General features: G+C 45.1%; 1 protein-coding gene across 1 annotated transcript; it reads right to left on the bottom strand.

The window, feature by feature from the left end:
- Positions 1–9,793: 9,793 nt before the first annotated feature.
- Positions 9,794–20,331, bottom strand: LOC132585281 (zinc finger protein 420-like). Its single transcript, XM_060257087.1, has 6 exons — positions 20,223–20,331; positions 18,143–18,622; positions 17,659–17,773; positions 15,268–15,338; positions 14,933–15,059; positions 9,794–13,823 (listed from the first exon to the last, which is right to left on the bottom strand). The coding sequence occupies exons 2-6, from the start codon at positions 18,563–18,565 to the stop codon at positions 11,029–11,031; spliced, it is 3,531 nt and encodes a 1,176-aa protein (XP_060113070.1). The 5' UTR covers positions 18,566–18,622; positions 20,223–20,331; the 3' UTR covers positions 9,794–11,028.
- Between the last annotated feature and the right edge of the window lie 7,418 nt (positions 20,332–27,749).

Genomic DNA, 27,749 nt, shown 5'->3' with positions numbered 1-27,749 from the left:
CTGGCTAAGTTCTGCTTTGATATCAAAGTAAAATTTGTTTCATACCAGCAATGTGTGCGGACCTCGTTATTTCTCTGCTTCAGAACTTGGAATCATACGTGTTGCTATCCATTGAAAAGGAATTGTTAGATTAATTGGATACAGAAGCAGTTATTGACAGATTCTCACAATCGTCTAGTGCAGGGGTGTCAAACTCAAACAATTTGTATTTATATTTAGTATGTAATATATACTGTCAGTAATATGTACAATATATGTACACTTTAATTACAAAAAATATACATATATTTTACAAAAGTTTTAATTGTACCTGTGGAGAAACACCATTTTAGGCTATGTTTATTTGGGAGTTGGCAGGAGGAGGCTGTCAAACTTGAGGCAGGCTTCAACCTAGTCTCTTCCTCCTGCCCCCTCCCTCCTGTCTGGAACCAGCAATTCCGGGGGGGGGGGGTGGCTCCTAGAGATACAGGAAGTCCTTTAGGTCTGCCTCCTAGAATGCTGCAAGAGGTAAACCTGTTCCTGGGTGGGAACTGGGTTTTAATATGGGAGATTTTGAGTGGGAAACCCTCAGTTCGATTCAGTGAGTGATTCTGGGAACAGTCTCAGAGTTTGAGTTGGAATATAGTCTTGGAAGGTATGTTCAGGGCAAGTTGTATATTAGGGAGAGAAGGAGCGTTTTCCCCTACTTTATGTCTTCTGTTCACCTTTTTTAAAAAATGCCTGTATATAGTTGTATGTTGTAAATAAATGTTTTGTCTGTTTAAAAGGTAGTCCCTTTGTACCACATAGTTTCCCCAACCGCCTTAGACCACGCTACTGCAAGAGGAGAGTCCAGGGAAGGGGGAAGGCATACAGTTGGCCAGGGTACCAATCCTCCAGGGGTCTCCCAAAGAAGGACTTTGGTCTCTGGGTTAACCAGGTGCTGGGTTGGCAGAGGACCTTGAGGCCAGGCCTCAGAAATGGCAGGAAGGGGGATTGGGAGTCCTGTTCCTCTCGGTCAGGAACCCCTAAATTGAACAGGGGGTGGCAGCATGCCCTAGTGGCGGGAAGAAGATAAGCTCCCTTCAGGAGTTGGTAACTCAAAAGGGAGTTGACTGGACTGGGTCTGAAAACAGAATTGGGCTGGTTCTGTCACAGTACCTTTTTCCATGTATGTATTTTTTTTTGAAAAAAATATTTATTATAAAAATTAAATGATAGTCTTATGGCTGTGGATGGGCTCCCTTTCTCTCCTGGCAACCAATATTGTTAGACAAAGTACGCCACTGTTGTTGTGGCTGGGACAGGGGGTGGGGTTGCAAAGTGGAGAAGGAGAAGGTTGAGATGCTTTAAGGGGCAGCTCAAGTTGGTTTGCCAACCTCCAGGTGGAGTCTGCAGATCTCCTAGAATTACAGCTGATCCCCAGGCAACAGCAAATGGCTACTTAGCAGGGTGGACTCCATAATGACATTAGACTCCATAGAGATCCCACTCCTTTCCAAACCCCTCCATCCTTATTCTCAGGTATTTCATCCCACCCAACACCAGGCGGCTGGCCATAAATGTGCAAACAAGAAGTAGTGGGGGAAGAAAAGGAGGAGGAGTTGGATTTATACCCCATCCTTCACTCAGAGTGCTTTACAATCTCCTTTCCCTCCCCACATAGACACACTGTGAGATAGGTGGGGCTGAGAGAGCTCTGAGAGAACTGCTCTTGAGAGAGAACATCTCTGAGAGAACTGTGAATGAACCAAGGTCACACCAGCAGCTGCATATGGAGGAGTGGGGAATCAATCCTGGTTCTCTTGGATTAGAGTCTGCGCGCCCAGTTGCTACATCTAGATTATTTTAAATGGATCCTCATGGTTCCATATGATTTTTTTCATTGAAACAAAATAAAAACCACTGTCATTTATTATCATTATTTATTTCATATTTATATCCCATCCTTGCCAAACGGACTTGGGGTGGGTAACATCACAGGTAAAACAATAAATATTAACATCGCTAGCTAAAACATGCAGGCAATTCAAATGCAGATGGAAGCCATTTTCTACTAGTACTGACTGATCCCTGGTTGACAAATAGAGACAGATGATGGACACACTCCATTGAAATTCAAATAGGGCTCATGGAAGGACCAACATACAGCAGTATGTGGCAGGGAGGCCATATTGATATTCGGTGAGGTCCAGCACCTCAGCTGAAGGCCTGGTGGAACAGCTCCGTTTTACGTGCCCCACGGAACTACAACAAATAGGGATGAGAAACTGATTCTTGAAAGTACTGCGATGATATGCTTTGTGAGAGTGGAAGTTGATTTGAAAAATGAATAAGCAATGGCTTAGCCTTAGATAAAGCTTACAGCGAAACGGGAAAATAGACCGGTTTTGCCTGTCAGCTTTTTTCCCCTTTTGGGAACTAATCCGTGATTTTGGAAAATTTTCATACCCTTGAGGTTGTGACTTACCACTTAATAAATAATACAATATTTTTGGACATTATTTCTATATATATATATTGTATTGGTTTGTTAAGGACTAATTCCATCACAGGAGTCAGTGGTACACGGTGCTTACGCTTGTTCTCCAATTCCCAGGTGGAGGCAGAAGATCCCCCAGTTTGAAGGCCCTCCCCCAGCTTCAGTGTTATCAAAAAGGGGGGGGGATGTCTGATGGGGACTCCATTATACCCTACAGAGACCAATTTCCATAGGGTATAATGGAGAATTGATCTGTGGGTATCTGGGGCTCTAGGGGGGCTGTTTTTTGAGGTAGAGGCATCAAATTTTCAGCATCACATCCAGTGCCTACACTCTACCCTCAGCAAGTTGAGTGCTCATTTTACTGACCTCAGAAGGATGGAAGGATGAGTCAAACTTGAGCCAGCTACCTGACTTAAGCTCCCACCAGGATCAAATTCAAGTCATGAGCAGAGCTTGGACTGCAGTACTGCAGTTTACCACTCTGAGCCATGGGGGTCCTTTTCTGGATTAAAGGCAGGCATTAATCCATGTCTCTTTGTTCACACAGCAGGTCCATTTGAGATTAGCTTATCTCATGATAGCTTGTGTCTAACTACAAAGAGCAGGAAAACTATACTTTTTAAGGCCTAGTATCAGGGTGGGCTGGAGCCCTTAGCCCAGGGGTGTCAAATTCATTCATGAGGGCCGGATCTGACATAAATGAGACCTTGTTGGGCCAGGCCATGTCAGGCCAGGCCATGCGTGTGCCTATTTATGATTAGGTAACAGAGATACAAATTTTATAAAGAATGTAGACAAACACAAATATTTGTTTTTAACAAACTTAAAACATGCTTAAAATGTTAGCACTACTCATTGCTAGGAGAGCTAGTTTGGTGTAGTGGTTAAGTGTGCGGACTCTTATCTGGGAGAACCGGGTTTGATTCCCCACTCCTCCACTTGCACCTCCTAGCATGGCCTTGGGTCAGCCATAGCTCTGGCAGAGGTTGTCCTTGAAAGGGCAGCTGCTGTGAGAGCCCTCTCCAGCCCCACCCACCTCACAGGGTGTCTGTTGTGGGGGAGGAAGGTAAAGGAGATTGTGAGCCGCTCTGAGACTCTTCGGAGTGGAGGGCGGGATATAAATCCAATATCTTCTTCTTCTTCTTCTTCTATTGGTCTTAAAGATGCTTTGCATTTCTCCCATAGGATCCAGGGAATTGGGCAAAGGAAGCTCTGGCTCTTTCCTTCCAGGGACTGGTGGTGCGGGGGGAGCCTCAGTTAATATAAAGAAGAGAGGCTCCACTATGCAACTGAGAGAGCCTGGCAAAGCATACTATGTCTCTCCCCTTCCTCCCCAAAGGAGGAGCCTCAGCCAATGGAGAAAATAGAGGCTTTGCTCTGTAGCTCCTGTGTGATTGAGCAAGCCTTTCAAAGCAAGCTGTGATGCAGAAGGAAGCAAGATATAGGGAGAAGAAAGCAAATGACAGCTAGTTGCTCGGGGGCCTGATAGGAACCCTTCAGAAGCCTGATTCGGCCCCCAAACTGCATGTTTGACACCCCTGCCTTAGCCCAATCAAAAATCAGACCACTAAAATTATGTTGACATGAACCTCTTAACAACAGATGGCTCAGGACAGCAGAGGCTGCAGATGGCTGATTTTACAGCCCCAAGATGCTAAGTAGTTTTTAATCTTTTTATCAGTTCTAATAGCCTTTATCTTTTAAACAGGAGCTGAATATTTTGTAATAGCCTGACTGCAGCATAAGCAAGAGCTCTGCTTACCAAATTGGGTAATTAGTTGGCGTTACCAGGGCTTTTTTGTAGCAGGAACTTCTTTGCATGTTAGGCCACACACCCCTGATGTAGGCTGTCCTCCAAAAGCTTACAGGGCTCCTAGTACAGGGCCTACTGTATGCTCCAGGATAGCCTACATCAGGAGTGTGTGCCCTAATATGCAAAGGAGTTCCTGCTACAAAAAAAAAAGGCCTGGATTTTACTTACTGCAGCAGCTGGGAGCCAAGTGAAGTCTTGGAAGTTTAAAATAACCTTGATGTGAGAAACTATTTAACTCTGAACCTCTTTGAGATATTGTTACTCTTCTATGTTATTTGCAACCTCTGCCCTTTGTAAACAAAAAAAATTATGAGCTCATAAACGTGGAAGAGAAATGGAAGCTTTTGTCTCCCACATCCAAACAGTATAAAAATCAGAGATTTTTTTCCCCATCAGCTAACCGTGACTCAATAAGCCTTTCAAATTCTTACATCTAATCGGTTCTTACCACTGGCAAGTACTGCTGACAATGGCTTGGTGGAATATCTAAACAGCAACAAAGATGGCAGCTGAGTGACTCTTAGCAGCTGAGTTGGCAATCGCACAAAATCTGCTTGGTGGCTTGCAAATTGAAAGGGGCTGTTCCCTCTTGGAAACTTAATTTCTTATCAAAAGACATCTAAGAGAGCTATTTGGCCACCAGATGTAAAAGCTGTGGAATTTTTAAACAACCCCTCTCATGCTTAAAAAGTTTTGTTAACATTTAACAGCACCCAAATCCCAAAACTGCTACTTGCCCAAAAGAAATTCTTGAGAACCAAAGGGATTTTTCCTGTCCATATATTTTCTAATTCAATCTCAGAGCCACTTACACCTAAAGGCACAGACAGTAAGAAACCACAATGGAATAAGGACTTGCCTCAGAGGTTGATGTCATTTGGACAATGACATCCTGAAGGAGGTAGTTCTGGAATCCTTTATCAATCTCCCTGCCTCTGAACAAGTAGCAAGTGTGGACGGATGAAACGCAGCAAGTGTAAACTTGCGTGAAAATATTTCAGACAGTATCTGGTCCAAAACACCTCCACTACCTGAACTAACTTCTCCTTTCACTTTTCAACAAAGACCTAAAAGAGTTCCAGAGATCCCAGTTCAAGTTGAAGTTCACTCGCCTCCTATATCAACTGATCAAACTGTCCCAGACAGAAATGGAGAAGAACGACGGAACACACAGCAAACAACAAAGCATATACCACATCTCTGGGGCATATACCACATCTGTGTTTACCATTATGCAAATAACAGCTAACTATGAGCCCCATGGTGCAGACTGATAAGCTGCAGTACTGCAATCTAAGCTTTTTTTTACGACCTGAGTTTGATCCTGGCAGCAGCTGGGTTCAGGTAGCTGGCTCAAGGTTGACACAGCCTTCCATCCTTCCGAGGTCAGTAGCTCTCTCCCAGATGTCCCCCCCAGGATACTCGGTCTTTCACCAATCACGGATGAGCGGGCGGGGGGGAGGGGTAGCATTACTCATACGGGAGGATTACTCCTTTCGGGCTCTCCCGGACCCAAAGATTGACGGGATTGAATGCACCGGTCTGGCATGGGATGTCGGAGAGGGGTTGGCAGTTTGGCTGGTGTACCGTCCGCCCAACGCGCCAGCTAACGCCTTACCATCACTATTGGAGGCAGTGGCGGGCTGGGCGTTGGAGTACCCGAGGCTTATGGTCCTGGGTGACTTCAACGTCCATGCCGACGACACGGCCTCCATTCAGGCGATGGACCTAGTGTCGTCCATGGCGACACTGGGACTCTCTCAATTTGTTACGACTCCCACGCATCAGGCCGGGCACACATTAGACCTGATCTTTGCAGCCGGGATTTTGGTGAACGATATCGCCGTAGAAGCGGTACCATGGTCGGATCACCTAGCCCTTAAGGCCCGTGTGGGGATGCCGCCCCAACCCTGTATGGGCGGAGAGCCTATTTTGGCTCGCCCTCGGGGCCTGATGGACCCGGAACGGTTCCAAACGGCCCTGAGGGATCCCTGGCCCACTGGCAATTCCCTCGATGACCTGGTGGAAATATGGCAGGGCCAGCTGTCCAGGGCTATCGACGAAATTGCACCCCGGCGCCCTCTGCGCCCTCGTATGAAGCTGGCTCCATGGTACACCTTGGAGTTGCGCCAGCTGAAACAAGGGCTCAGACGACTAGAGAGGCAATGGAGGCATACTCGGGACGAAGCAACGAGAACATCCTATAGAACGTTTATGAAGTCTTATGAGATGGCAGTCAAGGCTGCAAAGAAAGATTACTTTGCAACCAAGATTGCATCTGCAAATTCGCGCCCAGCACAATTATTTAGAATAATTGGGGATCTTACAACGTTGCCACAAGGCAAACCAAATGTTAGAGAATTAGAAATAGGCTGCGAGGCATTTGCGAAATATTTTGCAGATAAAATCTCGCTGCTCCGCCAAGACCTGCCTACCACATTAGATACAGTGAGTGAAATTGAGGCTCCGTGCCTGTCTTCGGGTTTAGTGCTGGACCACTTCGACCCACTCAGCCTGGAGGAAGTCGACAGAGTCCTCTCTGCTGCTCGCCCGACAACATGTGATCTGGACCCTTGCCCCTCTTGGCTGATTAAATCCTGCCAAGGGGAGCTTAGATGTCCTTTACAGGACATCATAAATAGATCCCTTTTAGAGGGGCATTTTCCAACACCTCTGAAAGAGGCTTTGGTCCGCCCTCTCCTGAAAAAAGTTACAGCAGACCCGGCTGAATTGGCGAACTACCGGCCGGTGTCCAATTTACCGTTTTTAGGTAAAATTATTGAGAGGGCCGTGGCGCAGCAGCTACAGGGGTTTCTGGATGACGCTTCTGTCCTAGACCCATGTCAGTCTGGTTTCCGGCCGGGCCATGGGATGGAGACGGTGCTGGTCGCCTTAGTGGATGACCTCCAACGGCAACTGGATCGGGGCGGCGTTGCGGTACTGATGTTGTTAGACCTGTCGGCTGCATTTGATACAGTCGACCATCGGTTACTGACGCGCCGCCTCGCCGACATTGGGGTTGAGGGGTCGGCCTTGCAGTGGCTTTCCTCCTTTCTCCTAGGTCGGGGACAGAGGGTGGCTATCGGGAGCGAGCGGTCCCGGAGGCGCACACTGGATTGTGGGGTGCCTCAGGGAGCAGTTCTCTCCCCGATGTTGTTTAACATCTATATGCGCCCCCTTGCCCAGATTGCCCGGCGGTTTGGGCTGGGTTGCCATCAATATGCAGATGACACCCAGCTCTATCTACTAATGGATGGCTGGCCCGACTCCGCCCCAGGGAACCTCGACCGGGCATTACAGGCTGTTGCGACATGGCTCAGGCTGAGTGGGCTGAAGTTGAATCCAGCGAAGACAGAGGTCCTATGCGTGGGTCGCGGCGCTCTGGGAAGGGAAATAGCTCTCCCGACCTTTGATGGTGCGCCATTGAAAACAGCGCGCCAGGTAAAGAGTCTGGGTGTTTTACTGGAGCCTTCACTATCGATGGAGGCCCAGATAGCAGCCACTGCCAAGTCAGCATTCTTCCATCTGAAGCGGGCAAGGCAGCTGGCCCCTTTCCTTGAGCGCCGGGACCTCGCAACAGTGATCCACGCAACGGTCACCTCAAGACTAGACTACTGTAATGCCCTCTACTTGGGGCTACCTCTGTGCCGGACCCGGAGATTGCAGCTAGTGCAGAACGCGGCGGCCAGGCTGTTGTTGGGACTCCCAAAACGGGAACATATACAGCCGGGGCTACGTGAACTGCACTGGCTGCCGATTATATACCGGGTCCAGTACAAAGTGTTGGTCGTTACCTTTAAAGCCTTATATGGCCGAGGACCTGTCTACCTGAGGGACCGTCTTTCCCCATACGAACCCCAGAGAGCACTGAGGTCAACCGGGAAAAACCTAATGACTGTCCCTGGGCCGAAGGAAATTAAATATCAGAGTACCAGAGCACGGGCCTTTTCGATCGCGGCCCCTACCCTGTGGAACCGACTCCCAGAGGAGGTGCGGGCCCTGCGGAACCTTGAACAGTTCCGCAGGGCCTGCAAGACCACCCTTTTTAAATTAGCATACTCGGACTGCTAGGAAAAACGGTAACCAAGGGTCCGCCAATGCGGTCTAAAGATCTATACCGCATCACAACTGTATTACTGGATTGGTTTTAACTTAATATTTTAATGTTTTATTGCTCTATATTGTAATTTTAAGGTTTTACTTGTTATTGTATGATTGTAGAATGTTGTTAGCCGCCCTGAGCCTGCCTTGGTGGGGGAGGGCGGGATATAAATGAAATAAATAATAAAATAATAATAAATAATAATAAAATAAGTACCCAGCTTGCTGGGAGTAAAGTGCAGATGGCAGGGGAAGGCCATGGCAAACCACCCTGTAAAAAGTCTGCTGTGAAAATGTGATGTGACATCACCCCAGAGTTGGGAATGACTGATGCTTGCACAGGGGACCTTTACCTTTTTATGACTGACTGACAATCCTCCTCCTCCCATTGATATCAAAACCACCTCTTGGAAGGATGTGGGTTGGAGGAATAAGATCAAAGATGGTGAGGTGCATGCTGAATATCTGGGGTGTGACGATTCTCCCTTGCCCATCCTGGACTGTCAATCAAACAGAATAGGTAGCAGTTGATCAACAAAACTGGACTGTCAATCAAACAGAATAGGTAGCGGTTGATCAACAAAACTCCCCAAAAATTTGAACGACAATCAGACAGCTGACAGATAGCATAAGAGGGTTTTAAATGCTTCCTATAAATTCTTATCTCTTAACGTTCATGGTTTAAAAAACACTGTTGAACATATGTCACTTTAGTTACTCCAAAGTAAACCATACTTTATCCAAGAGTCCCATTTGAAGAATAGTGATCACCCAGTTTTAAATTCTTCCTGGTTTCCAGTTCAGTTTCAGGTCCCTGGCTCCTCTAAGGCATAGGGAGTTGGTATTATCCTATCAAAGAAAGGATCAATTTTCTTTCAAAGACATGAAGGTAGATCCCCAGGTTCAAGATATATTTATCAAAGGTACACTTAGGTGAAAAAACGATTACTTTAGGATTGATTTATGCCCCAAATTCCTGCCAAACAACATTTTTAGACTCTCTAAATGGGGAAGAAACCGTTTCATACACAAAAATGCTTCCAGGGTTGTGGAGAAAAAAGTTGCTATTGATGTGTAGCGAGGAAGTGAATTTTCAAATAGGGAAGATAACTACTTCTGCTGAGGAGTGAGGGGAGGGAGATGGACAGGAAAAGTTTCTCTAAGGCAGGAGGCATACTGAAGGTGGCTTACATACAGTGAGTCAGTACAGTTGACATGGGACATTCACACTGCTCCCCACCTACCAATGAATACCACAAATACGATTGCATACATGCAGGAAAGCAGTGTGATGTGGTATGGTAGGATAAGTTTTCTGAAGTTGGCATTATCAACTTTTACCGGTTTTGGGGTCCAAATTAACCCCAACTTAAGACTTTTGCTTCTAAGATTCTGTCTATGTTTGGGAAAACATATGTCTGTGAACTGCTTTATTCTGAAACAAATCTCCATAAATCAATGCACCTAACCAGCACATTCAAGATGGTTCCAGCACAGATACTGACTCCAGATTTTGATGCAGTTATCAAAAACTGCAAAATAAAGGAAGCACTGTAAGGCTGTTAATTATGTACACATTTTTGAATATTGAGCAAAAATAATATATGGGTTTGCCTATGTCCTTTCTAAAGTTTATATCTCTGGTACCTGCCATTACATTGTATGGCACCTGTGACCCAGCCATTCAAAGTGACATTTATGTCATATCCTCATAACAACTGAGTTCAAAATCCCTCTCTGGACTTATCCTTGTGTGGGTTCTTGGATGCTGTTGAAGATAGCCACGCTGACTAAATGTCTATTCAAAAGGTTTCTGCCCTCAGTGGATTCCTTGATGCTGTTGAAGATGGTCACTGACGGAATCTTTTTCCACACTGAGCATTCAAAAGGCTTCTCTTCTGTGGGTTCTAAGATGAATCTGAAGATTGCCACTGTTCCTGAATCTCTTCCCACACTCTGAGCATTCAATCTGAGTTTTTATTGAAGAACTGCATACAACTAATTAAATTATTGTATATAACCATAACAGTGTACATTATCTCTCTTTACTTTTGATGAGTATTAAATGTTAACTATTCTATTTTTCAAAATCAACGTAATATGGTCTTACATTTAAACTATGTTATATTTTTAACCTTAAAACAATCATTAATTATGCTTTAAAACGAACAATAGTTTCCCACATTCTTAAATTCTTGAAGTCTTCTATCTTCTTGTTTTGATCTGATAATATAGTTCATTAACAGATAAAACATACATTAGAAACTTAGAAAACTGAGTAGATCTAGGGGAGGCCAGAACAGTGGGCTGGGGAAGAAACTTCTGCCCTGCCCATGGACCTATAGTATGGGAGCACATACCTGTCTGCAGCTTACACCTCCCAACTCTTTAAGCTAAACGTATTTTAAAACTAATTAACGCTTCTAGTAGATATGATGTCGTTAGGCAAGAGTCAGCAGTGTTTGTGTCTCCTTGGCCCAAAAGAGCTGAGGTGGTGTTAGCTGCTTCAACCGAGGCAAAAAACTCTGTTTAACGTGGAAGCTGCCAGGACTTTCTTTTGTTTTTGATTACCCTTAAAGGCCTTAGGCAGCATATTTCAAGTCTAGTTTGTTTTAGAATAGTGAATTATAATTAATTTAGGAGCGAGATGTCAGGGAGCAGCAGATAATGGCTTCTGGTTGGCCAGCGATTGAAGCCAGGTCCCCCACTCTGAGCATTCAAAAGGCTTCTGAACTGAGTGGGTTCTTAGATGTTTTTGAAGAGTGCTACTGTGAGTGAATCTTTTCCTACACTCTGAGCATTCAAAAGGCTTCTCCCCTGTGTGTGTTCTTAGATGAATTTGAAGAGTGCCACTGTTTTTGAATCTCTTCCCACACTCTAAGCATTCAAAAGGCTTCTCCCCTGTGTGAGTTCTTTGATGACTTTGAAGATCACCACTGCGACTGAATCTCTTTCCACACTCTGAGCATTCAAAAGGCTTCTCCCCTGTGTGGGTTCTTTGATGCTGTTTAAGATGGAAACTCTGGCTGAATTTTTTCCCACACTCGGAGCATTCAAAAGGTTTCTCCCCCGTGTGTGTCCTTAGATGACTCTGAAGACTGCTACCACGACTGAATCTCTTCCCACACTCAGAGCATTCAAAGGGCCTCTCCCCTGTGTGGGTTCTTTGATGCTGTTGAAGATTGCTACTGTGATTGAATCTCTTCCCACACTCTAAACATTCAAAAGGCTTCTGCCCTGTGTGGGTTCTTAGATGATTATGAAGCGTGCCATTCTGACTGAATCTCTTCCCACACTGTGAGCATTCAAAAGGCTTCTGCCCTGTGTGGGTCCTTAGATGAATTTGAAGATGGCCTCGGTGATTGAATCTCTTCCCACACTCAGAGCATAGAAAAGGCTTCTCCCCCGTATGGGTTCTTTGATGCTGCTGAAGAGTACTACTGTGACTGAATCTCTTCTCACACTCTGAGCATTCAAAAGGCTTCTCCCCTGTGTGGGTTCTTAAATGACTTTCAAGAGCACTGTTCTGACTGCATCTCTTCCCACACTCTGGGCATTCAAAAGGCTTCTCTCCTGTGTGGGTTCTTAAATGACTATCAAGAGCACTACTCTGACTGCATCTCTTCCCACACTCTGGGCATTCAAAAGGCTTCTCCCCTGTGTGGATTCTTAAATGATTTTGAAGATCACCAATCCGAACGGATCTCTTCCCACTATCTGAGCATTGAAAAGACTTCTCCCCTGCGTGGGTTCTTAGATGTTCTTGAAGAGTGCTACTCTGACTGAATCTCTTCCCACCCTCTGAGCATTCAAACGGTTTCTCCCCTGCGTGAGTTCCTAAATGTCTTTGAAGAGTGCCACTCTGACTGAATCTCTTCCCACACTCTGAGAATTGAAAAGGTTTCACCGCTGTGTGGGTTCTTAGATGATACTGAAGAGTGCCACTCTGACTGAATCTCTTCCCACACTCTGAGCATTCAAAAGGCTTCTCCCCTGTGTGCGTTCTTAGATGTTTTTGAAGAGTGCTACTGTGACTGAAGCTCTTCCCACATTCTGAGCATTCAAAAGGCTTCTCCCCTGTGTGGATTCTTAGATGAATTTGAAGAGTGCCACTGTTTTTGAATCTCTTGCCACACTCTGAGCATTCAAAAGGCTTCTCCCCTGAGTGGGTTCTTAGATGACTTTGAAGATCACCACTGCGACTGAATCTCTTTCCACACTCTGAGCATTCAAATGGCCTCTCCCCTGTGTGGGTTCTTCGATGCTGTTTCAGATGGAAACTCCGACTGAATTTCTTTCCACATTCTGAGCATTCAAAAGGTTTCTCCCCTGTGTGTGTTCTTAGATGACTTTGAAGACTGTTACTGCGACTGAATCTCTTTCCACACTCGGAGCATTCAAAGGGCCTCTCTCCTGTGTGTATTCTTTGATGTTGTTGAAGATTGCTACTGTAACTGAATCTCTTCCCACACTCTGAGCATTCAAAAGGTTTCTCCCCAGTGTGGGTTCTTAAATGACTTTGAAGATCACTACTCCGACTGCATCTCTTCCCACACTCTGAGCACTGAAAAGACTTCTCCCCTGTGTGCGTTCTTAGATGATCCTGAAGACTGCTACTGTGACTGAATCTCTTCCCACACTCTGAGCATTCAAAAGGCTTCTCCCCTGTGTGGGTTCTTAAATGTTTTTGAAGATCACCACTCCGACTGCATCTCTTCCCACACTCTGAGCATTGAAAAGACTTCTCCCCTGCATGGATTCTTAAATGCCTTTGAAGACTGCCACTCTGACTGAATCTCTTCCCACCCTCTGAGCATTCAAAGGGCTTCTGCCCTGTGTGGATCTTTTGGTGCACAAGGAGTTGTGATCTGAATCTGAAGTACTTTCCACACCGAAAGCACTTATAGGCTTTCAGTATACCATGCTTTGAAAAATGCACATTACCCTTTCTTCCATCCAAGAACATCATTTCACTCTCTGAACAGATAAAGGGCTTCTCTTCTGAATGAATCCTTTGGTATTGAACGAGGTCCGATTTCTCTGAGAAGCTCTTGCCACAGTCTGAGAAGCTATAAGGTTTCTCTCCTGTATGTGTTTTTAGATGTTCAAGGAACTCTGCTCTGTGAATCATGGCCTTTCCACACTCCAGGAATTGATGGGTTTTCTTTCCACTGTGCATTCTGAAATGGAGATTATATTGGTTTTGATCTGAGAAGTTCATTCCACACTCCAAGCACTTGTATGTTTCCTCCAACATGTGAATCGCTTCTTGAAAATTCCCACCCTCGCAAGGAATGGAGTTATCCCACTTCTTCACGCTGCAGCTGACTTTCTGCCTCTGAGGCCTGCCTTGAATCATAACATTTCTTCTCACATCTTCATTCTTGACTTCATCTGGCAATAAATGTTGCAGTTTCTCATCCTCCTCATTTGTCTCAGCATCCACTGCGGGGGCGGGGGGGGGGAGAGAGGAAGGGAGGGAGAGAGGGAGAGAGTGAGGTATTTAAAAGGCGTGCAGTCCCTTTAAATGTGATGGCCCTGCCCCCACCCTTTCAGGTTCATTCATGCTTGTCACACTCACGACCTTGCTCTGGCTCCAGCCACAAAGTCCCCTTGCTCCACCCCCAATGTCCACAGATATTCCTAAGTCAAATGTGGTTTTGGCACCATCAGATTTGCACCTCCAAGCTCTGTTTTGCTACTTCCACAATAGAGCGCTGGCTGTTCTGCTGTTCTTCTCCATGGACTTCTACTCACTGGAAACATAACTATAAATTCTTCACCCCACAAATTTCATTGCCTATCCATTCCTCTTCTCTGTGAATGTGTTAGTTTAATTGTGTGTGTGTGTATGTTTTGTCATATTATTTTTAGTAAAATTATTTTCTTTATCATGATTTCATGATTGAATAACCAAACCAAATATATATATATATATATATATGAATTATTACCGGTATATTAGGTGGCATCTCGTTCCTAAAGCTCTACCTGGCTCTGTTAATTCCCTCCATAAAAAGAGTAGACCCCCCCCCCCCCAGCAATTCCTGTAACAGAAGGAAAGAAATCCAAGAAAATGGAAAATTTATTCTGGTAGAGTGGAACTGTGGTCAAGATCAAAGCCCACAACTCTAAGTACTCTACAGGAGAGTGGATCTTTTCCAGATTTCAGTCAGAGGGGATGGCCATAATCCCATCTGAGGAAGGGGATATTGTAAAAGCTGACAGCTGAGAGAAATTGGGATCTGACTCCTTCCAGAGTCTTTCTGAGAGCCTCTCAGAACCACCTCGGCCTCAGGTCAAGACACCCTCTCTGCCTTGAGTGATGGCCACAACACTGGCCTCAGTTGCCGTTTGGTCAGTGGTGTGGCTTGTCTCACTCTACCCGTCCATGCTGAACATCACTTTCACAGTCACCCAAATCCTTAACGCACCCAGTGGCGGCCATGTAGCTGGGCAGGCCTCACAAACATATCTTGGTGTTCAAACTTCTGATTCATGCATCATCCCCATGGCAGCAATCTGCACCTCTGGCACCTATAAAAGACTCTTACCCAAAAAGGCCACACTCCCATAGTTCTCCAGCATCACTTCCCTGTAGAGAGCTTTTTGGCCCAGATCCAGCAAAGCCCACTCCGCCTCAGTGAAATACACGGCCACCTCTTCAAAGGAAAATATAGACTGAAAGAAAAAGCAGATTCCTTCATCTGGGATCATGCCAGGCAAAGACTACACTCTTGACGGGTATTCTGTGAAGGTGGAGAATGCAGAACTCAATATGTGTAAAGACAATGTTGTTCAGAGCCTCTGTCCCTCAGACAGGAAGAGAAAAAGAATCCCTTAGAAAGAAGTGGGGGCCCTAACTATCCCTCATTCATCTCCCTCCTACCTGGATGAGAGGCTGAACAGCTGTTTCCACTTCTCTGCAATGAAAATGGCTCAATAACATCTCTTCACTTCCTGCAAGGGAAACAAAGTTGGAAGGAAGAATTTTACCCTCGGATTCCTATTTTGTTTGCTGAATCCTGCTTATGCATTCCCATTCACAGGGTTCTGAAATCTAGGGCTGATTCCGCACTATGGTTGCTCCGGGGCAGGCTTCCGTTTCTCCCTGGAGCAAGCTGGTGATTTCGCACCAGCTGCTCGGTGCCGCCATTTTGCCCCGGGGCAACCCATGATATGCCATGCAGCAGCCTAAACCTGGGTTTACTCTGCTGCGTGGCAAATCGCGGGTTGCCCCGGGGCAAAATGGCAGCACAGAGCAGCTGGTGCGAAATCACCAGCTTGCTCCAGGGAGAAACGGAAGCCTGCCCCGGAACAACCATAGTGCAGAACCAGCTCTTGTCTTGTTTACACTTAATACCCTTATTAAACTGTGGGAGAGGTGGAAGAGAAGCACCAGGAACCCCATGAGCCCCAAGAAGTTATAAATGCTGCCAACATTATATATGCGCCCCCTTGCCCAGATTGTCCGGAGGTTTGGGCTGGGTTGCCATCAATATGCAGATGACACCCAGCTCTATCTACTAATGGACGGCCGGCCTGGCTCCGCCCCAGGGAACCTGGATCGGGCCTTGCAGGCTGTAGCGGCGTGGCTTAGATTGAGTGGGTTGAAGTTGAACCCAGCGAAGACAGAGGTCCTTTGCGTGGGTCGCGGCGCCCAGGGAGGGGAAATAGCTCTCCCAACCTTCGACGGCGCACCATTGGAACCAGTGCGCCAGGTAAAGAGTTTGGGTGTTTTACTGGAGCCTTCATTATCAATGGAGGCCCAGATAGCAGCCACTGCCAAGTCAGCATTCTTTCATCTGAAGCGGGCAAGGCAGTTGGCCCCCTTCCTGGAACGCCGCGACCTCGCAACAGTGATCCATGCAACGGTCACCTCAAGATTGGACTACTGTAATGCCCTCTACTTGGGGCTACCTCTGTGCCGGACTCGGAAGCTGCAGCTAGTGCAGAATGCGGCGGCTAGGCTGTTACTGGGGCTCCCGAAATGGGAGCACATACAGCCGGGGCTGCGCGGACTGCACTGGCTGCCAGTTATCTACCGAGTCCAGTACAAAGTGTTGGTTATTACCTTTAAAGCCCTATATGGCCGAGGACCTGCCTACCTAAGGGACCGTCTCTCCCCGTATGAACCCCAGAGGGCACTGAGGTCAGCAAGTAAAAACAAAATGACCATCCCTGGGCCGAGAGAGGCCAGGCTCCAAAGCACCAGGGTGCGAGCCTTTTCAGTTGCGGCACCTGCACTGTGGAACCAGCTCCCGGAGGAGGTGCGGGCCCTGCGGAACCTCGACCAGTTCCGCAGGGCCTGCAAGACTGCCCTTTTTAGACGCGCCTATAATGATACGGACTGCTGAGTTGCAATGAACGAAGAACCGCCATCTTTAACACCATTTAAATTGGCAGAATCAGCGCCAGAACAGCTATTACTGCCAGATATATATATAATGTAATGTAAATTAAGTATTTTAATTGAATTAACGGGTTTTTATGTGTAATTTTAATTGTTAATCTAATGTTTTACTATTTATGTTAATATATTATTTACTGTTAGCCGCCCTGAGCCGCTTTGCGGGGAGGGCGGGGTAGAAATAAAATTTATTATTATTATTATTATTATTAACACATTTCAGACCAAGACAGAGATCTTGGGGTCATTGTAGATAACTCACTGAAAATGTCAGGACAGTGTGCAATTGCAATAAAAAAGGCCAATTGAAAACAAATCAGCCAATATCATAATGCCCCTGTATAAATTGATGGTGCGGTCTCATTTGGAATACTGTGTACAATTCTGGTCACCGCACCTCAAAAAGGATATTATAGCATTGGAGAAAGTCCAGAAAAGGGCAACTAGAATGATTAAAGGTTTGGAACACTTTCCCTATGAAGAAAGGTTAAAACGCTTGGGACTCTTTAGCTTGGAGAAACGTCGACTGCGGGGTGACATGATAAGAGGTTTACAAGATCATGCATGGGATGGAGAAAGTAGAGAAAAAAGAACTTTTCTCCCTTTCTCACAATACAAGAACTCGTGGGCATTCAATGAAATTGCTGAGCAGTCAGGTTAAAACGGATAAAAGGAAGTATTTCTTCACCCAAAGGGTGATTAACATGTGGAATTCACTGCCACAGGAAATGGTGAAGAGGCCATCACTGCATCCTATGGTACCATTTCCCTGTAGTCTGCAGAAGTATTTCCTTTTTCTCCTGCTGTGAACCTTCAGCCCAACAACTTCACTGTGTGTCCTGGTCCCATCTTGACAGGAGGCCCCCTTACCACTTGACAGGGCATCTTGGACGTGTTCCTGGGCCTGCACCCCCTGGCCTTCCTCTGACAGAGTTCCTTCTGCCTCAGAGAACTTTGCTTCCTCCTTCACGGATCCTCCCCGCACCTGAAAACAGCAAGGGAGAGGGGTAAGAGAAGGAATGGAACAGGCTGAAGAGATGGATCCTGACCCATTCCCAGACTCCTCATTGCTGATTCCACCACCAGAGCTGCTTTAACCACAGAGGCAAGAACCAGGGTTCAGTTTTCTGGGCACAATACACTGAAGAACTATTTTTTAAAAGATGAAAGGAGGACAGATTCCCTTCAGGGAGAATCTTTTGAAGAAGACTGTAGAGTTTTAGAAAGTAAAGCTGAACTGAGAACCACTGGGAGAAACAAATCACCAGGACGAGATGGAGTATCCGTACATCTAATCCCAGGAAAGGAGTCTATCAAGGTCATTGCTTGAGCTGAGTGAATGAAAACCCCTCACCTGCTGTGCCTGTCTCTTCTCCTCCGCCTGACTCAGGAGGAAACCTTCAACCAGGGCCACTGCCTGGGAACTGGTCTCTGGCCCACATTCTCTGACCCAGTCCTGCACTTCCTGGGGCAGAATGGCCAGGAACTGCTCCAGGATCACCAGGTCCAAGATCTGCTTCTTGGTGTGCTTCTCTGGCTCCAGCCACTGGTTACAAAGTCCATGGAGCCAGCTGCAAGTCTCTCGGGGCCCGTCAGCCTCCTGGTAACAGAACTGCCGGAAGCATCGCCTGTGTACGTCTGCACTCACAGTGCCCTCAGCCAAGATCTCTGGCACAGCTCTTTCCCAAAATCCAGCACCACTCTCTGCTTGGATCGGATGGGGACCCTTCCTTGATGTCTTGGCAGGTCTAGGGCCTTCTGGGTCCTTCTCTTCCATCTCCTTCCCCTTTCTCTTCAGTTGCCTCTGACTGGAAAGACACTCTTATTTACTGGGCTGTGAAGAAAGAGAAGAAGACTGCAGATTTATACCCCACCCTTCTCTCTGAATCAGAGTCTCAAAGCACTTAACAATCTATCTACTTCCCCTACAACAGACACTCTGTGAGGTAGGTGGGACTGAGAGAGCTCTTATAGAAGCTGCCCTTTCAAGGACAACTCCTGCAAGAGCTATGGCTAACACAAGGCCATTCCAGCAGCTGCCAGTGGAGGAGTGGGGAATCAAACCCAGTTCTCCTGGATAAGAGTCCGTACACTTAACCACTACACCAAATTGGAAAGATATCCAAAAGGCAGGAAGAAAACAAAACAGAACAGTGCTACATCACTGACGCTGGTGGAGAGACACCTAAGGATTACCCCAGTGGATCAGGAGAGCCCTTGTTGTAGTTTGCAGATCAGGATTAATGTAAATGTGTTATATTACATATCAAGCTTTTAAAGAGATGCCAATTTGGCTTGGCTTCCAGTTTAGAGGGATCAGTTTCGCTAGCATTCCACCCCTGGCTACCCATATTAAGCCGAATGGAATGGAACTCCATCAACCTTTATATTGTGTAAGTATAACAAAGGTAATTTAATATAAGTTGTTCCCCCTTCCCTATTTTTCATCTTCATCACCATTAATTTAAAAAAAAAAACTTAAGAAAAAACTTGCACAGATATAGACTGATATTTCCTTTCTTTCAAAATGCAGGAATCTGGACTATTCTGGTGGGCTGCATACAAAAGTTTATACCTTGAATAAAAATTTGGCTTAATAGGGCCTCTAAACTCAAACTTTGATCTATAAATAATGTAAATAGGGGTTGTTTTGTTGAAAAAATAGGTGGTGCTCATTAGCATAACTTATTAGCATATGCCACACACACCCCCAGCCAAAAGCAATCTGATGCAAGAAAGGAGAGCCCCCAGCGAGCGAGGCCTGCTTGGGCTGGCTAGAGATGCAGCCAGACCAAGCAGGCCTCACTTGTCTGGGACTCTCCTGGGTGCCCCCCCCCCCAGTCAAAAGGCCAGCAAGCCACCTGCCACCCAAGAATCACATAAGCGGAGAAAGGGTAGTGTGGGCTTCTTCAGGGGTTAATGAGGGTTGCTGGGTGTGTGGCAGAGTTCCTGGTGGTTGACTGGTTGCTCCCTTCTAATCCAGGGATTGTTATGCAGCTGCACCTACTATTCAATGGACAAGGTAAGTGGGGAGGAGGAAGGAGAACCCTCAAAAAGGTTCAGGAGCTGCACTCCTGTGCACACCCGAAAGTGCAGATAAAGAGAGCACTGGCCTAAGTTTGTATTTGGAGCAGCCAATCAGCACGAATGATTCCTCCTATGCGACAGCACACACATACACCCCACCCCACCCACTTACCCACCCTCTCCCTCACTCCCTCCCTTGACTTCTCGGCCACTCAGAATTTACTTTGATTTGCAAAATCCAAATCCCATCTCTCAGCCCCTGCAAGGGACGCCATGGAGGCGATCCATTTAACCCAGCAAGAACTCATTTGCTTATTAGGCCACACCCCAGGACAGCGTTCTTGTGCGTTCCTGCTCCAAAAAAGCCCTGCATTTAACACGCCAGAGCCGAGACTGAAACCACCTACTTGTTGAGAGTAAACCTTCCCAGGGTCTCGCTGCAAGGCTTTGCCCTGCTTCGGCGGCTCTGAAGCCCTTCCTGTCCTCTCTATTCTCCCCTTTCCTCTCCGCCCCCCCGCCTCTCTAGCAAACAGCTCTGCTCTTTTAACCCTTTCACTGCTGCAGACCGGCGAAAAAAGTTTCCTGCCCTTCTCATAAAGATCCCCGCTGGACTGGACTTCAGTAGGCAACGACGCCCTATAATGCAGCTTAGTGGGGCTGCTCGGGAGTAACTCCGCACAGGCATTTCATTCTCAGCAAAAGGAGCTGGTCCCCCCCTCCTTCCTTCCCCATCTCTTTATAAATACTGGGAGACTCAGGAAAATTCCGCACTAGACCTTTAATCCTGGTTCAGCTCTGTCCCCAAACTGATTTTCTACGCTAGAATAATAGAATCATAAACTCAGAGTTGGTTTCTATGATTCCATGATTCAAGTGTAGAATGTCAGTTTCAGGAAAGGGCTGAACCAGGATTAAAGTTCTAGTGCAGAATTGACCTTATCCACCAGAGGGCCCACTCTTTTATCCCATGAGGCAGCATCACCAATGGAAATCTTAAGTGTTAGAGCCGTCTGAGGCTGCAGTCGCACACACGAAATAATGCACATTCAATCCAGTCAATGCACTTTCCAACTAAATTTCGTCAGTTCACACAGTAAAATCCAGTTGGAAAGTGCATTGAAAGTGCAGTATTTAGTGTGTGTGATCTCAGCATGAGAATGCTTATATATTTATCATTTATGTTCTATTTCAATTGTTTTACTATTTATGAATGTTTTAATTGTTGTAATGTTCACAACTCTAAGCCTTGGGTATTCAGGGAAAGTATAAAACAAATAACTTGTAAATAAATTTAGGGTGACCCCAAAACAGAAATCTGGATCTTGGTTCAAATCGTTATTAGGCCTTGAAGGTCTTTGGATGCCGTTTAGTCTGCCACGTTTTCAGGCTAACAGGCACTACAACATAGTTGTAAGAAGGGGTCATTTTGTAGAAAAATAGGTGGTGGAGCTCATCCAGGGATTGTTATGCAGCTGCACATACTATTCAATGGACAAGGAGGTGGAACTCTCAAAAGAAGGCGGAGGAACTCTCAGAAAGGTTCAAGAGCTATGTTCCTGTGAGCTCCCATGGAATCTGAAGCCTGGTTGTAAGGATTAAATACTTGGGCGGGGGAGGGGGGGTGTTCTTCAAAGATGTGTTTGATAGGTGTGGAAATTTTACAGTACTTCTGAATTTATTTCCAAGTGGCAAGGACTTGTGAGATGCATCTCATTTCCTTCTCCCCCACTATTTAATATTTCCCTTTCCTGAAAGACCTTAGCCCCTCCTTGCTTCATGCTTTCTTCTCTTCTTCCCACCCAACCGTCAACCTACATTTATCTGCCCTTTTGTTTTCCTCTCTGTCCCCCAAACATCCTCCTACTTAAGAAAGCTATCACTCAATTGTGTGATATTGGCCCCCCAGGCCAAGCCAACCTGCATGGTAGGGAACCCTCAAGGACTTGGGGGGGCATCTCACATTCCCTTCTGCCCCCACACTTCCCCCCTCCTTTTGGCAACCCCCATATCATCTCCCATTTCCCTGCCTTATTCTCTCCTCAGCCATTCACATACCTACCTTTTATCTGCTCTCATCATCAGCTATATGTATTATTTACTTCATTTATAACCTGGCTTTTTCACAGTAGGAGCCAAAGGAACTTGCATAACTCTTCTTTGCTCCTTTTTATCCTCACAACCCTAAAAAGTAGGTCAGGTTGAAACTATGTGACTGGCCTATAATCACCCAGTGAGCTTCTATGTCAATATGGGAATTTCAACCTGGGTCCCTGAAACCATACTCTGAAACTAGCCAACACACCACACTGACTTCCCTAGGGTGGCTACTGTTGAATAGTATCTAGCAGCCAGTGTTAGGTGAGGCACATGTCAGATGGTATCAAGTCATCCAGTGGCTGCTGCCAGACCTTGGGTGGACAGTTTTTAAGTGGATCATGGAGATCTCCCAAAATAGTGAGAACCAGTTTGGTGTAGTGGTTAAGTGTGTGGACTCTTATCTGGGAGAACCGGATTTGATTCCCCACTCCTTCACTTGCACCTGCTGGAATGGCCTTGGGTCAGCCATAGCTCTGGCAGAGGTTGTCCTTGAAAGGGCGGCTGCTGTGAGAGCTCTCTCAGCCCCACCCACCTCACAGGGTGTCTGTTATGGGGGAGGAAGGTAAAGGAGATTGTGAGCCGCTCTGAGACTCTTCGGAGTGGAGGGTGGGCTATAAATCCAATATAATCATCTTCTTCTTACAACGGAACTCCAGGTGACAGTGATCAGTTCCCCTGGAGAATGCTGCATACATCCAGCATTCTGAAGAGGAAAAAACCCCTCAATGTGAACTTGTGGATCTCCAGACCAAAATACGCAATCTATCCCTAAAAATCTGCCTCCATTCCCAAGGACTGGAAGTTAGCTAGTGTAACCCCCATCTTTAAAAAATGATTCCAAAGGTGAACCAGGAAATTACAGGCCAGTCAGTCTAATGTTGATATCAGGTAAATTGGTGGAATGTTATTAAAGATAGAATTAGTAGGCACATTGATTAACAAACACTACTGAGGAAGAATCAGCATGGATTCCATAAGGGAAGATATTATCTCACTAACCTTTTAGAGTTCTTTGAGGTGAACAAACATATGGACAAGGGTCACCCAGTAAATGTTGTTTACCTAGACTTCCAGAAAGCTTCTGAGAAAGTTCCCATCAAAAGCTCCTAAGGAAACTCAGCAGTCATAGGATAAGAGGACAAGTCCTCTTGCGGATTAACAGGAAACAAAGAGACCGTTTTTGCACACAGCTTACCACGCAGTCATTTCCCATTATCTGCGCCGGAGTTACAGGAAGTGCCGCGGCTTTTGCACAGCAAGCGTAAACTGGGTTTTAGTGGTTTACGTTTGCTACGCAAAAGCAAAACCCAGTTTACATTTGTATTAATTTACCTAACGTTCGTACCAATTCAAGTTATTATGTGTGAGTTTGTTTTTTGTTTTGTTTTTTATAAGAAAAACTCATTAGATATTTAAATGATCATTATGTATTCTAAGTGAAAACAGATAAGCACTCATACTCAAACACTTGCTTTCCTAATATTACTCATAAACCTTCTCTCACACCCCCAGCCATACTCCGCTGTATAATCTCTCTACAAACTCAAAAACTCACACATACTTACTCACAACCCCCCTCAAACATCTCTCCATACATTCCCTTATTAACTTAGAACTAATTTCTGTGTTAACAAACCCAAAGACTGTAGTGTAAGAGGAAAAAATCTTAAAAAGCCTTATTAACCACATATATCATCATCTCCCTTTTTTAAAAATATATTTTTCTTTCTTCCCTAGTAAAACAGCTACTATCTAAGACTACAAATGATCTAACTAACTACCTAAAGACTAGAAGCCTATCTACTAAGTATGGATCAGTGTTAAAGTTTTGATTCCATACAGTCGTGTAGTTCAGACATCAGCCACATCATGTTCTTCTTGGACCGGAAAACGCTTCCACAGCTCTTCCTCATCAGCCGTTATGTTTAAATTGAGTTCCTTCATTAAAGCTTTGCCAGAGTTCAAGTCAAATACTTTGTGTAGTACACCATTTTTGAAAATTAAAATGTCTGATGTTGGACTCCATCGGAAACGCAGTTTAGCTGCATGCAGTTTGCATGTGAAAACCTTTAGTTTCTTGCGCTTTTCCAGAGTCTCTGGGGAAAGATCTAGCAGAATTAACACGTTTTCCGTTGTAAGATAGATCATCCTCCCTTCTCGCTTTTTGGAGGATTATTTCTCTGATTTTTGTGTTTGAAAATTGGATTAAAATGTCTCTAGGCTGATTACGGCGTGCCTGAATTACTGGGCCAAGACTTTGGGCTCTCACAATGTCAGGCGCCATGTTGTCTTTAAGTGCCAATTTTGTTTGCAGCCATTCTGAAATGAATGGTCTCCACTAAGACCCCTAGATCCTTTTCACACATACTACTGCTAAGACAAGTCTCCCCCATCCTATAACCATGCATTGGATTTTTCCTACCTAAATGCAGAACTTTACATTTAAAATGTTAAAATTCATTGTATTGGTTTTAGCTCAGTTTTCCAGCCTGTCAAGATCATCCTGTATCCTGTTTCTGTCTTCTTCTGTATTTGCAACCCCTCCCAATTTAGTAACATCTGCAAATTTAATAAGCACTCCCTCTATTCCTTCATCCAAATCATTGATAAAGATGTTGAACAAAACAGGTCCCAGGGCAGATCCTTGAGGCATTCCACTTGTCACTCCTCTCCAAGAGGATGAGGAACCATTCACAAGCACTCTTTGGGTGCGATCTGTCGACCAGCTACAGATCCACCTAACGGTAACAGGATCCAAACCACATTTTACCAACTTGTCAACAAGGATAGTATGTGGAACTTTATCAAAAGCCTTACTGAAATCAAGATAAACGATGTCTATAGCATTCCCCTGATCCAGATGGCCTGCACCATCTGAAAGACCAGCAGTGGCTTTCTCAAAAAAAGAGATCAGGTTAGTCTGACATGACTTGTTCTTGAGAAAACCATGCTGGCTTTTAGTAAACACATCCATTATTTCTAAATGTTCCAGGACCAACTGTTTGATGATTTGTTCTAAAACTTTTCCAGGTATAGACGTCAAGCTGATGGATCAGTAGTTACCTGGATCGTCTTTTTTCCCCTTCTTGAAGATCGGGACAACATTTGCCCCCCTCCAATCTTCTGGCACCTCTCCTGTTCTCCTATAATTCTCAAAAATAATAGCCAGATGCTCAGAAATTACATCCACAAGCTCTTTTAGAACCCTTGGATTCAACTAATTTGGCCCTGAGGACTTAGTTTCATTTAAAGAAACTAGGTGTTTATGTACTACCCCTTTGCTGATCCTAGGCTGGAACTTCCCTCCTTATATGTTGTTTTTGCCATGTTGAGCACCGTTTCCTTCAGAAGAGAAGACTGAGGAAAAGTAGAAATTGAGGAGTTCCACCCTCTCTTCGTTACCTGTTACAATTTCACTTTCTTGCCCTCGCAATGGGCCTACCATGTCCTTGCTCTTTTTCTTACTCTGAACATAAGAAAAGAACCCTTTTTTGTTGCTTTTAGCATCTTTGGCCAGCCTAAGCTCATACTGAGCTTTAGCTTTCCTTTCTTTGTCCTGCTCCCGCTATAACAACACAGGAGCTAATAGGATTAAACTTTTAAAAAAAAAGAAATAAAAGCAGAGCATTCAATACCTATTATTCTTTTTAAAACAAGATTGAGTTCTTGGGTTTTGTGGCAACCGGTATCTGGAACCATGAGAGGAAAATAGAAATGAGGAAACACACACCTGTTAATGTCTGTCTTTAAATACAACTGAAGTTTTAGCTGTACTTTTCCAGTGTTTCCTGGTAACCAACCTGTTACCAAACCGAAATTGACCAAGAGCTAAAAACAGGATAGTTTCACTACACGTTTTTTGCTGTTTACAGCACCCAAACTGAAAGGGTGCAACTTCTTTGATGTATAGCTTGTAATTATTTGTGGGCACTGAAGGGTGTGGGTTTTCCATGCCCAGATGTCAGAAAGACCAAACCATAGCAACATTTTAGAAAAGCCAGGTTGTATCTTATGCACAGCACCAATTCTGAATCCACAATAAAAACCAGATGAGAATTCCAGTAATTGACAATTCTAGGGGTGCACATTTTGTGCTTATTTCTGCACATTGTAGAGTTGCCCCCCCCCCAATTATAGCACCCTGTGTGAGGGAGAGCAGCCTCAACAGCAGTTCTCAAAAAAGGAAGTAGAGTGGTTTCACTTCTGATTAGGCGACGCCATAGTTGGTTTAGGTACCGTATATAACTGCTGTAAGCTAATAAGCTTAGTTTAAGTATTCATATTTTGACATAATTAGCCAAGATAGTCAATATAGCAAGATTAAGTAGACAATTATATGTTCAATTTGGTGTAGTGATTAAGTGCACGGACTCTTACATCTCCTGAGATGGCCTTGGTTCAGCCATAGCTTTCATAGAAGCTGTCCTTGAAAGGGCAGCTGCTGTAAAAGCAGTCAGCCCCACCTACATCACAGGGTGTTTGTTGTGGAGGGGGAAGGTAGAGGAGATTGACCGCTTTGAGACTCTGAGATTCAGAGTATAGGGCAGGATATAAATCCAAAATCATCATCATCTTCTTTTGTAAACCTGCTTCCAATAAAATATTAGCCAAGATACCATTACTTTAGAGTAAAAGAAAGCATGCTGTCAAGTTGCAACAAACTCAAGATGACCTTACGAAGTTTACCTCATAGGGTTTTCCAGGGAAGACATGAGCACAGGTAGTTTGCCATTGCCTTCCTCTTCCATCCCAGTACTCACTCTGCTTAGCATGAAACACACATAGTAAAGCTGCCTTATTCTGAATCAATCCATCAAGGTCAGTATTGTTCATCCAGACCAGCAGTGGCTCTCCTGGATCTCTGGCTGAGGTTTTTCCTCTACAATTTGGTCTTTTTATCTGGACATACCTGGGATTGAACCTAGGATCTTCTGCATATAAAGCAGAGGCTCTTCCACTGAGCCACAGCCCTTCCTATCAGGGGCTTCTGAACTTTGACAAGATCTGGCTAGTCTGATTTATTACAGCTGCTACTGTTAACTTTAAGTTTAAAAATGAACACAATTTAATATCAGGAATGGCTTATCTTCAAAAATAGTTTCTAGATATTCTTATTGTGTGCCTTTCTTTACTACAGGACCAAACAAAATTGGTTATCAGTCTGATGGTATCTCTTTCCCAACCACTTAGCCAATTTTCATCTTCTAGCTGTGCCTTGGTTAATGCCAGCAGGTACTGAAGAGGCAGAGTCCTCTTTCTCCAACAAATGAAAGCATGGCAAATTCTCCATGGCAATGCCTGTCTCTCCAAGGCACAGCTCCATAAACATCTCCAGCCTGAACAAGCCTAGTTGGAAAAGGACTGAGGCTAACTAGAAACACATGTACACATGAAGCTGCCTTATACTGAATCAGACCATCAGTCCATCAAGTATTGTCCACTCAGACTGGCAGCAACTCTCCAGTGTCCCAGGCTGAAGTCTTTCCCATCACCTACTGCCTGGTCCTTTAAGTGGAGATGCTGAGGACTGAACCTAGGACCTTCTACAGTCCAAGCAGATGTTCTAACACTGAGCCACATCCCCTTCCCAAGATGAAGACAGCTTCAGTTTTCTCCTACAGCTGAAGTCCCAAACTCTGCAAAGCTTATTTCTAGCTCTTCTTGCCCAGACAAGTGTAAGCCTGAAATATTTCTTTTACATACATTGCGCAATTATCTGTGTCACACTGCTTAATCTTGGGATCATTTTCACCTATTGAAAAATAAGCAGGATGGTACAAGGAAGTCAATTTTATATTTATGTAAGGGAGAGCTGCTTGTGTTGTCATCAAGAACTT

The sequence above is a fragment of the Heteronotia binoei genome, chromosome 16 (assembly GCF_032191835.1).
Source record: "Heteronotia binoei isolate CCM8104 ecotype False Entrance Well chromosome 16, APGP_CSIRO_Hbin_v1, whole genome shotgun sequence".
Classification (NCBI taxonomy): Eukaryota; Metazoa; Chordata; class Lepidosauria; order Squamata; family Gekkonidae; genus Heteronotia; species Heteronotia binoei.
Note: the sequence above shows the minus strand (reverse complement) of the source record. Positions and strands in the feature narration are given on the sequence as shown.

Bases quoted from the DNA above. Each gene is read 5' to 3' on its own strand.
- LOC132585281 (XM_060257087.1), bottom strand. From the start codon at position 18,565: ATGGAAGAGAAGGACCCAGAAGGCCCTAGACCTGCCAAGACATCAAGG. The intron at 17,774-18,142 runs GTGAGGGGTTTT...TGCTGTTTTCAG, and splicing joins AGAAGAGACAGGCACAGCAG to GTGCGGGGAGGATCCGTGAA. The intron at 13,824-14,932 runs GTAAGAGTCTTT...CCGCCCCCGCAG, and splicing joins TGGGAGTGTGGCCTTTTTGG to TGGATGCTGAGACAAATGAG.